The sequence below is a fragment of the Equus przewalskii genome, chromosome 1 (genome assembly GCF_037783145.1).
Source record: "Equus przewalskii isolate Varuska chromosome 1, EquPr2, whole genome shotgun sequence".
Taxonomy (NCBI): domain Eukaryota; kingdom Metazoa; phylum Chordata; class Mammalia; order Perissodactyla; family Equidae; genus Equus; species Equus przewalskii.
Genome location: NC_091831.1, coordinates 10,968,116 through 10,982,626, shown reverse-complemented (window position 1 = coordinate 10,982,626; position 14,511 = coordinate 10,968,116). Strand labels below are relative to the sequence as shown.

Here is a 14,511-nt window from a genome sequence, read left to right as displayed (position 1 = left end):
CAATGACGAGTGGTACATGACAATGATGCCACCAGGGAGCCTTCCCTGCTTGACACTGGATATGCCCCAATTCACAGCCACATAATGACTTATAAGCAAACCACTCAGGCCAGGTTTACTTTCTATCCACATAACCGTACTTCAGGTAGAAGACTTGACCTCACAAAAAAGGAGGGAGAGGAATATATATTCCTTTCAAAAATTTAAATAAAATTTCCTTTAATTCTATAATAATGCAACTATGATATTATATACATACACATATATATATATAAAAATGACATCATATGCTTATCCTACAATGAGGGGAGATGGGGGCACAATGTAAATCTTCTTCTTTAGTGCAAAAAGAACACTTTTTATGGGACCAGTTGGACAAGGTCTAATTTCTTGCTGCTTAAGTATTTTATTAAGGCAATAACCGGGATTCAATTACTAAATTTAACAGGGCAGATTCATATTCTCTCTGAGAAAAATGTTGTGAGTCATCAAAGACGGTGTTTGTTAGAATTTTTAAACCTCATAATTTACATAGTTAATAACATTCCTAGTTATTAGGGACAATAACTGTATCATCATTTTCATCATCCCTAGATTGCTATTGCTTGCTCCCTTTCATTTTACTGTTGCCATCAGCATCAGTCTCTCACTTGTTTCATAAAAGTATCTAAAGTTGCAATGCAAAACAAAATTCTTTCTAAACATTTCAGTCTATGATGATAGAAGTTATTCAAAATAAGACACTTCTTCCTAATATCTTGTCAATAATTTAAAAATTAATCAGGGATACATTTCTCACCCACTGTCAAAAAACCAAACGTTTGATACCACACTCTTTTGGGAATGCTGTGGAGAAAGGCACTCACATACTGGAGTGCAAAAGGTACAAAATCTACGGAGGGAATTTCGCATTATGTAACAAAATTAGATGAACTTTTGCCCTTTGATGCACTATCTGAAATCAACCATAAAAGTTTATCTTCCCACAAATGCAAAGTGACAAAATTATACTACCTGTAACAGCAAAAGGTTAGAAACACCCCGAATGCTCATGAATAGGACACTGCTTGAATAACTACAGTATGTCCACTCAAAGAAGAACATGTGGCTGAAAAAACAAAGAATGAGAAAGATCTCTCTGATATGATACAAGAGTAATCCCCAGGATATGTTTTTAGGGGAAAAAAAAAGACAGCTACCAAAGCAGAATGTTTCTCTTCACAAAAAAAAGGAATAAAAATAAGATTATGCATATTTGCTTATTTTTGCAAAAACAAAACTCTTAGAAGGATAAACCCGACAACAATCAAATGGTTAATAGAGGCCACCCTTGGAGGAGATACGGAAAGGAGGCTTCTCCGAGTGTATCTCTTTTTACATAGGTTTGACTTTTTTTTTTTTTTTTTGCTGAGGGAGATTCACTCTGAACTAATACCTGATGCCAATCTTCTCTTTTTTTGTATGCGAGCTGCCACCACAGCATGGCCACCAACAAGTGGGGTAGGTCTGTGCCCAGAAACCGAACCCAGGCCACCAAAGCAGAGGATGCCAAACTTAACCACTAGGCCACTGAGGCTGGCTTGACATAGTTTTGACTTTTGAACTACATAAATGAATCACCTACTAAAAACTAAATTAAATTAAGAAGCAAACCCCAAAACTGAAAACAAACTGAAATAACTGAACGTAAGTCAATTTAGTAACATAACTACATAAGAAAAAATAATTATTCCACATGACTTCTGAACATAGTATTCTGTGGGATATATTCTAGGGACAAAAAAGAATCATACATTTCATTCATCAGTTGTCACTATTGTTAGTGACATTGTAATACTGAATCTGTTCTATGTATATCACAATATAAAGTAAGTTCATAAAGATGCTAATGTGACCAAGAAACACACAAAGAGAAACAAACGTAAAATCAGAAAAGTTAAGACAACTCCACAATGCTAAATTTGAACTGGAAATATCAACATAAACTCATATTGCCCAACTCCTCTTGGTCTCTAAATTCAATCTCCATTATAAGGACCCAAGGCTTCCTGGAAAAATAGCTGGCAGGTTCCAAGACTGGGCTGGGAAATGCACAAGATGAGACTGAGGCATCTTTCCGTTCCGCAAAGCAGGAAGGCTCTCAAGACTAAAAGGAGACTATCAAAAGGCAGAAGGGACATCTTGAAGGATTTTGCACTGGCCAAATTTGGGACAATCTGAGCACCAAAAACAATTATGAGTGTGATTATAAAGTACTGAATAAAAAACATCCATGAGCGTCACAGTGACAGTACAAAACAAAGAAGGGGAGGGATATTAATTTGCCACCAACTCCTTACTCTAAAATTTGTAACTAAGGGGAAAAAATTCAGCATTTACCTTGCCTCCTTAACAAAGAATGGCTATTAAAAATGTATTTTCTTAAAAAAGAAAAGCTAAACAAATCATTATTCCACAACCACCAGTGAAATGAGTGATCCAAAGATCATCAGTGGACACTAAAACCACTAGAGGTAAGGCTGCTGAGGAAAGGGCTGTTCATCTGTGCTGAAGCACCTCTGCAGGTTACATGCTAATCACAAGGGGAAACTCTCATCCTTACAGTGAAGAAATACTGAGGTCACCACTTTAACAGTGTTCAAAGTTAGCATCACCAATACTGGGAAAACCCATTATTATATATCTTGTCATACTACGATACGATGTAGACAAAATCAACTATGAAGCATATTTGCCAAGAATTGTTTAACCTGAACCTTACTAAGATTTAGACTTAATTTTCAGTCTACAGGAAATTTGGGGAACAGATGAGTAAGTTAAAGTAGACTAGGAAGAAAGATTCAGACAAATACACAATGTGGAATATTCTATACGGCAACTGGCCTGAACTTTCAAAGGCCAATGTCACGTACCACAGGAGTAATGAGCCTAACTAGCATCCTGTTTAAGCACAAAATACCACCCTCCACTAAAAGAAATCAGGACTCCTTGGACAAAAGGCTGATTCCAAATCTGGAAAAAGAAAAATATAACATTAGTCTGGAACATCATTTCGTGCCAGATAAAAAGGGAAAATTTAAAGACTAATGGGGTCGTATCAAAAGGATATAGAAGGGGCCGGCCCTGTGGCCTAGTGGTTAAGTTCGATACACTCCACTTCAGCAGCCCAGGTTCAGTTCCCAGGCACAGACTTACACCATTTGTCGGCAGCCATGCTGTGGTGGCAACCCACATACAAAACAGAGGAAGACTGGCACAGATGTTAGTTCAGGGCACATCTTCCTCAAGTTTAAAAAAAAAAGAGGACTGGTGAATTTTCCTCAGCAAAAAAAAAAAAAAAAAAAAAAACGACATAGAAGCTTGTTTGAAGGGACTCCTACTGGCCAAATTTGGGACAATTTAAGCATGTAAAAAAAATTGGCAATGGATTATAATACTTCGAAAATTTTTTAGGTCCATGGGCCCATAGTGATACCAAAAGGAAAAAAAGGTGGTGGGTGGGAGGTGAATGGAGAGAGAAAGCTCTTCTTTATAGAAGATATGCAATTTCAGATAATAAATATAGAAGAAAATAATACAATGATATAAATTACCATTTTGCAGCCCCTCCTACTTTCCCATAGTAACTGATTCAGGTAAGGAACACCAAAGGATGAATGACAGGGTGTTGGGGAAGAGGTTATTCAAAATATCTCAAAACTATCATCCCACAGGTTACTTTTTAAACACTAAGGGTATAATGTGCCTTTACATTGGAAAAATCTAATTACAGAGGTAAAAATGTCACTTAACAATAAAGAGATCTGATGGCCATCCAACCACGTGAGCAGACCTAGCATCACAAATAAGGGATAACCTGATATCATGTGCTGCCTGATGTGATACAGCAGAACAAAAAAACTCACAATCCCGAGAGAAAACTGTTTGGCAATATCTAAAAGCTGAACATCTGCACACCCTACGATACAGCAATTCTACCCTAAGCATACACCCAACAAAAACGTGCCCGTGTGCTTAACGAAGGACATGTACAAGGATGTACGGACGCAGCACTAGTCACGGCAGCCCCAAACCAGGAACTAATCAAATTCCCATCAACAGTAGAAACGGATAAATTATGTTATGTTCATAAGTAGAATACTACACAGCCTTGAGATTGAACAATCTACAACACACACTAATATAGATGAATTGCACTAACATAATGTTGAGCAAAAGACACCACAAGCAAAAGAGTACACAGACGATGCTACTTCCATAAAGTACGAAACAGGCAAGCTAAGGTGCACTCTTACAAGTCAAGAGAGCAGTGGCAGTGACTGGAAAAGGATGAGAGGGGACTTCTGGGGGCTGGCCGGTAGTAGTCAATTTCTCGATCTGACAGCCAGTCACCGAGCGAGTTCAATTCATGAATATTCATCTATCTGAAAGCTAATGTGTATTTTTCTGTATGAACATCATACTTCAATAAAAAGTTTTCTTAAACAGTACACATCACCTACATCTAACAATAGTGAAGCTGAATAATCATTAGGAAACACACAAATCCTGAATATAGGACATTCTAAAGACGAGTTTAGACACTAAAAACGTCAGTCACAAGCAAGAAGAAAATCAAAATAGACTAAGGAAACTTGGCAGTATTATCAAGACAGCATAAACGTAATAGCTCATGCAATGCATGAATCTTGACTGGATCCTATATTAAAAGGAAAAAAGCTATAAAAGGTATTTCTGGTATAATTTGGAACTTTTGAACATGGATTGTGATGTTACAGAACTTCTGTTAACTTTTTAGGAATGATAAATATTGTGGTTATGTAGGAGAATATATTTTCTCTTAGGAGAAGCACACTTAGTATTTGCAGATGAAATGTTATTCACAAACTACCTTCAAATGGTTCAGGTAAGTAAAGGAGAGAAAGAAAGCAAGTCTGACAAAGTCGTCAACAACTGGTGAACCTTGGTGAACATTTTGTGGCTGTCCACTATATTCTTTCAACTTTTCTATTCATAAATTTCAAAAGTTTCAAAGTAAAAAGTCAAGGAAAAGAAGCGAATATCACAGAAACTATTTAAAAGATAGAAGCTATTCTAGAATTTAAAAAATAAATATAACATATGAACCCAGAATGGATACTAATTTTTAAAAAAACAGAAAATGTACATAAGGACTAGATATTAAATGATATTTATAATAATTGTTAATTTTCTTATGTGATAATGACACTGTGTTTTGAAGAAGCACACTGTGTTTTTCAGAGATGCATGCTAAAGAATTTAGGAGTAAAAGGTCATGATGTATAATGTAAGTTAAAATGACTCACACACAAAAAAGGCAAAGAAACTAACCATTGTTGAGTCTAGATGATGGCAGGTGATCAATATTTATTCTTTCAATTTTCCTTTGTTTGAAAGTTCACAAAATTGGGAAAATAATTTAGTGAGTGCCTCAGAAGCATGAGGAGACTGCTAGGGCTATGACTACAGTATATTGTTCAAATAGTTTAAAAGAGCTGAGAGCAACTTTAGTTATTCTAAGGAAGCAATGGTACATATTAAATATTACTAGATAATGGTATTTTCTATAATATAACATTAATACAATTTCAGCTAAGTTCTGTGTTTATATCATATGGAATTACTGGTATTTTGAAAAACAAAGATTCTTAAAGGCTGGTCTTATATTGTATTATACAAAAGATAAGCCACAAATAACTCCCGTTTTATTTATATTGTACTATTTTCTGAAAATCTGGTATTCACCTGAATGATTGAAAATAATAATGGAAACAAACATACTGGAGTAATTCATGAAGTCCTATACAATCTCACTATCTTCAATTATGTGCTACTTTTCTAAAGATGTTACTAAAAAGAATTGACTTGCTATTTTGGATATCAAAGCAATCTACATTTATTTATCTTCTCATCAAATCTCTCAAAAAATAACCTACTTTTCAGACTGTTTAAATGATTGTTTTACAGTTACCAACAGAGGCAAAGTGGATTTTATAAACTGCTATGGCTGCTTCAAGTGCCCAAGTTAGTATGTTATTTACTCTAAATGTTTTACAACAAGAGCAAAAAATGTATTTTCTTGAATATAATTAAATCAGCTTCGCCCAATAAATTAACAAAACCACAGCACAGTGAGCTGCTGCAGGAGCCCCTGAAGCCGGTCAGGAGAACACAACACTCTTTTAAGGAGAGCTTTTCTGGCTTCTCCTGCTGCCTCTGAGCACAGGAACACTGGCCATTGCTCATGTTGAAAACTAGCTGTGTCCAAAGGGAAATCACTTCTGCACTCGATGACAGGAATTCGGTTCCTTCAATATAAAACGCCACACTTTAAGACTGGGAAGCAAGGTGGTATGTCCAAATCAGTTTCTCCAGGCAGCTAGCCCCACAGGTAGAGTGTGCTTACTCTCTCTCTGCAGGCAACGGTTTGCCAAGGGAAGTAAGAATTTCCAGATGAGAACACAGCAGGTGAAGAAGCTCATCCGCAGCAGTGACCAGCTCCTTACACAGAAGCATTGCCAGGGCAGTTCACAGGCTTGAAATCCCTGTTAATGAGCCAAAAATTTAATTTCCTTACCTAGAGAAGACCAGAGGCACTGCTCCTGACAAGCGCCCTGCTAATAAAGCAGGGGGGACCTCAAAGAGAAATGAGCAGCACAGCAGTGGCAGACGGGGCCGAAGGGGCAGGCCCGAAGGACAAGAGCTCCTCAGCAGCCCCCAAGGGAAGTGACTGTATTCAGAACAGAGCTTGCCAAAGGGTGCTCTTAAAAACAATGGAGATTTTGGTGGGAAGAAACAAAGAGGAGGCCAGCAGTTCCATGAGGACAAGCTAAACTGTAGGCCAGTTGGTTTACCAGAGAGCAACAGGAAAAGAGACAGCTAAAAAGAGCCCTCTTGGGGTCAAAACAAACCTCAAAAACTGGCCTCAAAAAATGATCCTGCAAAAAGGCCCAAATTTAATTAAATCAGACTATGGAGCAATTTATGTCCCAGGGCACTGTTGAAAACAACAGAGCAATCAGCCAGCAATTAGTGGGGCCTAAGAGACAGGGATACCCACAGAGGCAAACATCTTTCCAGGGAGATCAGGGAAGGAGACAAAGAGGACACTTCTAAGACCACTGTCATTCAGGGTAACTGCAACACCCAAGGCTGGGCCCTGGGAGTGACATCAGAGGCTTCTCATATGAAAATGCATATTCTCCTTTCTTCTCTTGACTGATTTTAAAAACAACTGTATAAAACAATATGTATATAATTGGATTGTTGGGACTATAACATAGAAAAGTAATATATTTGACAACAACATCATAAAGAAGGTGGATGAGACAAAGCTGTGTTACTGTAAGAAAATTATACTAGATGGTAACTCAAATCCACAGGAACAAATGAATAGAACCAGCAATGTTAAATAAGAAGGCTAATTATAATAAATTATAAATAGATACCGTTCTTATTCCTCTTCTCAGCTTCAAAAAGACATAAAATTATATAAAGCAATAATGATTTTTCTATTTACTTAAACTAAAAAAAAAAAAACAGTTCACTCATTTCTCTCCCTCTCTACCCATTGCCTCTGGCAACCACCAATCTGTTCTCCATATCTATGAGTTGGGGGGGGGGGGAGTGGGTGGGGGGGTGTGGGGGTGTGTGTGTGTATGTGTGGGTGTATACATATGGTTTTTTTAGATTCCACATATAAGAGAGACCATACAGTACAGTTGGCCCTCCGTATCCATGGGTTCTGCATCCACAGATACAGAGGGCCAACTAAAGGCTTGAGCATCCCTGGATCCTGGTATGAGCAGAGGGTCCCAGAACCATTCTTTCTTGGATACAGAGGGATGCCTGCATTTGTCTTTCTCTGACTTATTTCACTTAGCATAATGTCCTTAAGGTCCATCCATGTTGTCACAAACAGCAAGATTTCATTATTTTTTATGGCTGGGTAATATTCCATTGTGTGTGTGTGTGTGTCTATGTATATAGACACACAATTTCTTTATTCATTCATCTATCAATGGACACTTAGGTGGCTTCCATATCTTGGCTATTGTAAATAATGCTGCAATGAACATCCTATACATACACATACTGTATGACTTCATTTACATGAAATGTCCAGGGGGCTCGCCTGGTGGCACAGCAGTTAAGTTCACACATTCTGCTTCGGCAGCCCGGGGTTTGCCAGTTCAGATCCCAGGTGTGGACCCATGCTCCGCTTGTCAAGCCATGCTCCGCTTGTCAAGCCATGCTGTGGTAGGCATCCCACATATAAAGTAAAGGAAGATGGCATGGATGTTAGCTCAGGGCCAGTCTTCCTCAGCAAAAAGAGGAGGATTGGCAGCAGATGTCAGCTCAGGGCTAATCTTCCTCAAAAAGAAAAAAAGTCCAGATTAGGTAAATCCAGAGACAGAAAGTAGAGTAGTGCTTGCCTAGGGCTGGTGTGTTTGGGGGAAAATGAGGAGTGACTACTAATGGGTATGGAGTTTATTCTGGGGTGAAAAGAATGTCCCAGAATTACTGATGACGTTTGCACAAGACTGTAAATATACTAAAAACTACTGAATCATATACTTTAAATGGGTGAATTGTATGACGTGTGAATTAAATCTTAACAAAGCTATTAAAGAAAAAAGCACAGCGCAGACCTGACTTGCAAAATGTTATTTCATGTTATTTCTTTAAACTATCTTGAGAGAGATGACAAACTAGCCCACACAAAAAACAATACTGTTCCAAACGTCTCTGAAAACTCCATATGAATTCAGTTAGATGTCAGGTAAATAAAATGCTAAGAGTGATCTTGAAGTCAGAGGATTTATCAAAGCCAAATATATCCATTAGTACAAAATCATAATACTATACAGTAGTCTCATCTTATCTGGGGCATATGTTCCAAGACCTCCAGTGGAGTCCTGAAACCTCAAATAGTACAGAACCCTATGTATTACTAGTATGTTTTTTCTTATACGTACATACTTATGATAAAGCTTAATTTATAAATTAGGCATAGTAAGAGAGTAACAACAATAATAATAAAATAGAATAATTATAACAATATACTGTAATAAAAGTTACCATAGATCTTAGCAGCCTCAGTACACAATTTTTTTCTCTTTCCCTATTAAGTCTAGAACTTTCACCTTTTCACTTAAAGGAAGCACCTGACAGCTTCTCTTTGGTATGTGTGAATTGCTAGCATCACTACTCTTGCACTTATGGCCATTATTAAGTAAAACAAGGGTTACTTAAGCAAACACTGTGATACCACGACAGTCAATCTGATAACCTGATAACCGAGATGACTACTAAATGACTAACAGGTGGGTAGCAGTACACAGTGTGGATACGGCTGAACAAAGGGATGATTCAGCCCAGGGTGGGATGGAGCAGGGTAGTGTGAGACGTCATCACACTACTCAAAATGGCACAGAACTTAAAACTTACAAGTCGTTTATTTCTGAAATTTTCCATTTAATATTTTTGGAATGGGGTTGACTACAGGTAATTGAAACTGTGGAAAGCAAAATCACAGATGGTGGGGACTACCGTACTGTCAAAAACTTTTTCACCAGTACAAATTTACTCTAAGTACGTGACCCTATGAAATGGATCACTAAGAAAAAACTATTTGGCTACAACAAAGAAATCCATTATACATTTCTATTTAAACACAAGGTCAAATCAGTACTGATTTCAGTCCTGAGTTCCGAGTTCAGTACTACTGATGGTAATGAATGTAAATAAAAAATGTACAGTAACTGCATACAAAAGGAAATAAAAATCTGAATGGCTCACAATAAAATTTAATGTAAAAGAGTTTTAATTAAATGCTATGTTCACCTTTCTTTAAAAAAAAAACCACTTTCAGGGGCCAGCCTGGTGGCACAGCGGTTAAGTGTGCACATTCCACTTCGCGGGCCCGGGGTTCACCAGTTCGGATCCCAGGTACGGACACGGCACTGCTCGGCAAGCCATGCTGTGGCAAGCATCCCACATATAAAGTAGAGGAAGATGGGCACGGATGTTAGCTCAGGGCCAGTCTTCCTCAGCAAAAAGAGAAGGATTGGCAGCAGTTAGCTCAGGGCTAATCTTCCTCAAAAAAAAAAAAACCACTTTTATAGTATAGATTACTAATCTACAATACGATCATCATTTAAGTAACACATTAGAGTTGTACCATAATCTAAAATAAAACCAAGAATATGCAACCTAGCACCAAGACAGAAGAATACAAAGCCTTTTTTTAAAAGCCTCAATCACACCTTGTGTCTAAACATAGAACACTGCCCTAGACCCTCTGCAGACGCTAAGTCCCAGGTGCTGATTTCTGATTTGTTATCTTCACATCTTCTGTTGTCCCACAAGCTTCACAAACTCAACCTACCCAACACAGAACTCATTTTCTGTTCCTAAGTACACAGTTTCTTCTTCCCCTTGTATTTCTTATCTCAGATAGAGTTGCCACGATCTATCCAGTCACCCAAGCCAGAAAGTTGAAAAATCACTCTGGACTCTTCCCTCTCCTCCATTTCCAACTCCCCAAATACCCTTCAAGTCAAACAGCAAATACTCATCAATTTTACCTCCAAAGTATCTGGTGTATCCTTACCATCCTCCTCCTACCATGGCTTACTTCAAGGTCCATCATAACTCAACCTGGGCTCTGCCTCAAGTATCATCACTTGTGATTAAAAACCTCCCGCACAACCCTGCCATCAAAGCAACATTCAGTACCATGCAAGATTTTGGAATGTCGAATATTACTGTGGGAATCACTCCTCTACTCTTTTCAAAACATGCAGTTGAGATAAGGACCCTCCTCCACCTAAGCTCCCGGGTGGGGCATGTGATCCAGACATGACCAGAGTTCTCCAGCCCCAGCCACAGCGAATGGTTCAGGGATAAGGATGTATCTCAAGTTGGGCCCATCAGTACCTTCCTTGGGACTTTTTACTGAAACCATCAGAAAAGAAGCATACAATATTTTCTGCTAAGATCACTAGCTACGAGAATGATATACCTTAAACTGGCAGTATTCATCTCTGCCATCATGTGCCTACCTGAGATTAAATGATTACAGAGAAAAAGTGGAGCTGGGAGACAACAAGCAGGAGACACAGCCCTGACAGTATCTGCCCAGGATCTAACAAGTCAGAACTTCTTTATTACATATGCAAATAAATCCTTTCTTTAAAAAAATCAATTCAACTTTGGTTTCTGTTGCCTATCAAGTCACAACTAATATATTTCTTAACAACAAAACTGAATTCTATAGCTCCATTGTTTAAAATCCTTCAATAATTCCCTATTACACTAAGGTTAAAATCCAAAGACCTTGCATATAGAGGCCTACAAATTCTGGCCCCTCAATTATTTCATGGCATAAAAATCAATATTTGCATTGCAAAATATCATAAGCTAAGTAAAAAGATACATGTCAAACTAGAAGAGAATACCTGCAGCTTTTATCACAAAGAGCTAATGTCCTTAACATAGAGTTTCTAAAACGAAAAGAAAAAACCCAGTACCCCTGGAAAAGCAAGCAAAAATATGACCAAACGGTTCATAGAAGAAAAAATTCAAATGGATTTTAAACATAAGAAAATATGCTCGACGTCACTTATGATTAAAAAAATGAAAATTAAAACCACGCAGAAATTTTGTTCCTACGTACATGGCAAAAATTAAAAATTCTTACAAAATCCTCTGTGACCAAGGCCATGGTGGAACAGGCATTCTCATAGTTTGCTACCTACAAAAGGGTACAATCCCTACGGTGAGGAGCCTCTCTGGAGAGGAATTTACCTTTGACCGAGTAACCTGGAAACCTATAACAAAGACACATTGACAAAAATTTTAAAAATTCTACGCACCAGGGTACTCACTGCAACACTATGCAAGAGTAAAACCTGGAAATAGCCAAATGGCCATCAATAAAGATATGACTAAAAAAATTATGATTAATTCCATGAAAAGAGTACTATGCAGCTAGAAAATGGAATGATGAGGATCTCTCCATATATTGTTATGCAGTGATCGCCAAGATATAAACAAGTCTGATATAGCACCTCTTTATACGAAAGAGGGCGAAACGTGTTCATGTACATGTACCTATACGTATATGTAGTATAAACATGCATATACAGAGATATATACACACATATATACACACACATATCATATATAGAGAAACATCACGCACCCACAGATACCACACACATATTTGCTTACATTTTCAAAAAGAATCAACAGGAAGCAAAATTAATTCCAAGATAAACGACCCAGGTTCTTTTAAAAAATGCTATTAAAAACGAGGGAAATCTGTTCTAAATTAAAAGATGTTCAAGAGAATATCAATCAACTATGATGTACAGACCTTACAGGAATCCTGATTCAAACAAACCAACTTTAAAGACATATTGAAGACAACAAAACAAAATCAAACATGCACTAGGCATTAGATAACATAATTACTGTTAATTTTGCTGAGTGTGATTATACTATTATAGTTATATTTTTTTTAAAGTTTATAACTTTTACTCTAGAGTAGATTTCCCTCTCTTGTTTTAAACGGGGTTTGTTTACTAAAGAAATGAAGTCATTTGTCTTATAGAATTGCCCAGGTGTTATTTTAATATATTCCTTTCTCTCTCATATTTTTTTGTAAACTGATTATTACATCTAGAAGCTTGTAGATTCAGGTTCAACTTTTCCAGCAAGAATATTCCATAGGTGGTGCTTTATACTTCTCACATTTACAGTCATGTGCCACGTAACAACATTTCAGTCAGTGACAGACGGCGTCTATGACGGTGGTCCCAGAAGATTAGTACCATATAGTCTAGGTGTGTGGTAGGCTCTACCATCTAGGTATACTCTATGATGTCCCCACAACCATGAAATCACCTAAGGATGCATTTCTCAGAACGTATCCTCATCGTTAAGCAACACATAACTATAGTCTCGTTACCAAGAATGCCCTTCTCCCTTTTTGCCCTAACACTTCCTCATCTTTTCAGACTTGGCTCAGGTATCACCTCCTTCAGAAGAACCTTCCTAACCTCCAGTCCCACACTTAGATGCTTTCCATACTAATCCAATAGCTAACTCCAAGAGCGCTGGAACTGTTCACCCACCTGTCACCCCAGTTAGACTGTGAGTCCCCACAGCAATGAACTAAGTCTGCAGGAACAGACTCCATAGAGGCCCGAAGCCTAAGGCGGGGCTCGGAGGGTGCACTTCCTGGGAAAGTGATCTCTACTTTACCCAGTAAACATACCAGATCATGTCAGAGTGTTTTGGCCCAGGTAGTCATACCTGGTAAGCAAGCAGGCACAAAACCAGAATCTCCAGGGTAGCAGGAAAGAGTACCATTCAGAAAGGAATAAGATTCCCCGAGAATATCAAAGGGAGCTTCTTGCACCTGGCAGAATCCTATCTGTAAATACTATCATCCACAGCTGCATGTCTTAACGAGAACTTATGGAAGCGCTTCTCAAATGAGAATGTGCACATGAATCGCCTGCAGACCTCGTTCAAAAGGCAGATTCTGATTCAGTAGGTCTGAGGTGGGGCCTGACATTCTGCGTTCGAGATGCTGTTGGTCAGCAGACCACACTTTAACCAGAATGGCTCCGGGAGACCTGGAAGTCACCCCTCTCTTACGGAACATGCAGCCTTAACTCCTGCCTTACTGACCACCTGTTTTAAGCAAACACATTCTGTGTCATTAAAAAAACAAAAAATCAAATCTTTAATTCTTCTGTATCCGTTGGCATCTTTCTTCCAACACATCACTGTCCCATTGTGACATCCATGCAATCTCTTGTTCATCTAAATAACTGCAGCCTGGGAAAATCAATAAATGCTTGTTAAATGATGCTCTATATAACCTCAACTTATTCTTTCTCATTTGCTTCTTGTTTAGATACGCTTGTTTATTGGTCCATCCTTCCTATTTGATTATCAATTCCTTGAAGACAGACTGTTTCCTTTGTGCTATGGCACACAGGATGGCACATAACAAGCAGACATTAGTGATGTCTGCTGACTTAGCCCCACGGCTGAACATATAAACACACTACATTCAGATTCCTGGAGAGAACACTGAATAAGAACATAACCTTTTTCTGAGGGATTTAAAATGCTCACATGTATGACTTGTTTTCACAAAAGTTCAGTAATACACACTGAAAGGATCATGAGCTCTACTTAATAGATAAGAAAACGGTATAAGAAAGTTATGTATTATGCTTCTTCATCGACAAGCTCATCAACATAGGAAAGAACGTTTAACAAAAGGTACCTCAGTCTTCCCACATTCATCAGGCGGATCCTGGTGTATGGCCATTTGATACTTGACATATAAAGAAAATGACTGGCTGAAGGACGACTTGAACTCTGGGTCCTCAAAGGAGACAGGCACTAACCTCACCTTCAGAGCAAGGAAAATACAAGCAAATGCTAGTGAAACATCTCCACCTG

General features: G+C 38.2%; 1 protein-coding gene across 20 annotated transcripts in view; it reads right to left on the bottom strand.

The window, feature by feature from the left end:
• ATE1 (arginyltransferase 1) overlaps positions 1-14,511 on the bottom strand; it is a 163,959-nt gene that overhangs the window by 128,614 nt on the left and 20,834 nt on the right. For 13 of the 20 annotated variants that reach the window (XR_011528749.1, XR_011528643.1, XM_070581705.1 and 10 more), the window contains one exon: positions 14,333-14,461. The exons of the other annotated variants lie outside the window; for them this stretch is intronic. Coding sequence is in view for 11 of the 13 variants with exons in the window: in XM_070581705.1 (XP_070437806.1) it covers positions 14,333-14,461 (129 nt within the window). In the remaining 2 variants the exon portion in view is untranslated. The remainder of the gene's footprint in view (positions 1-14,332; positions 14,462-14,511) is intronic. 20 annotated transcript variants of the gene reach the window in all.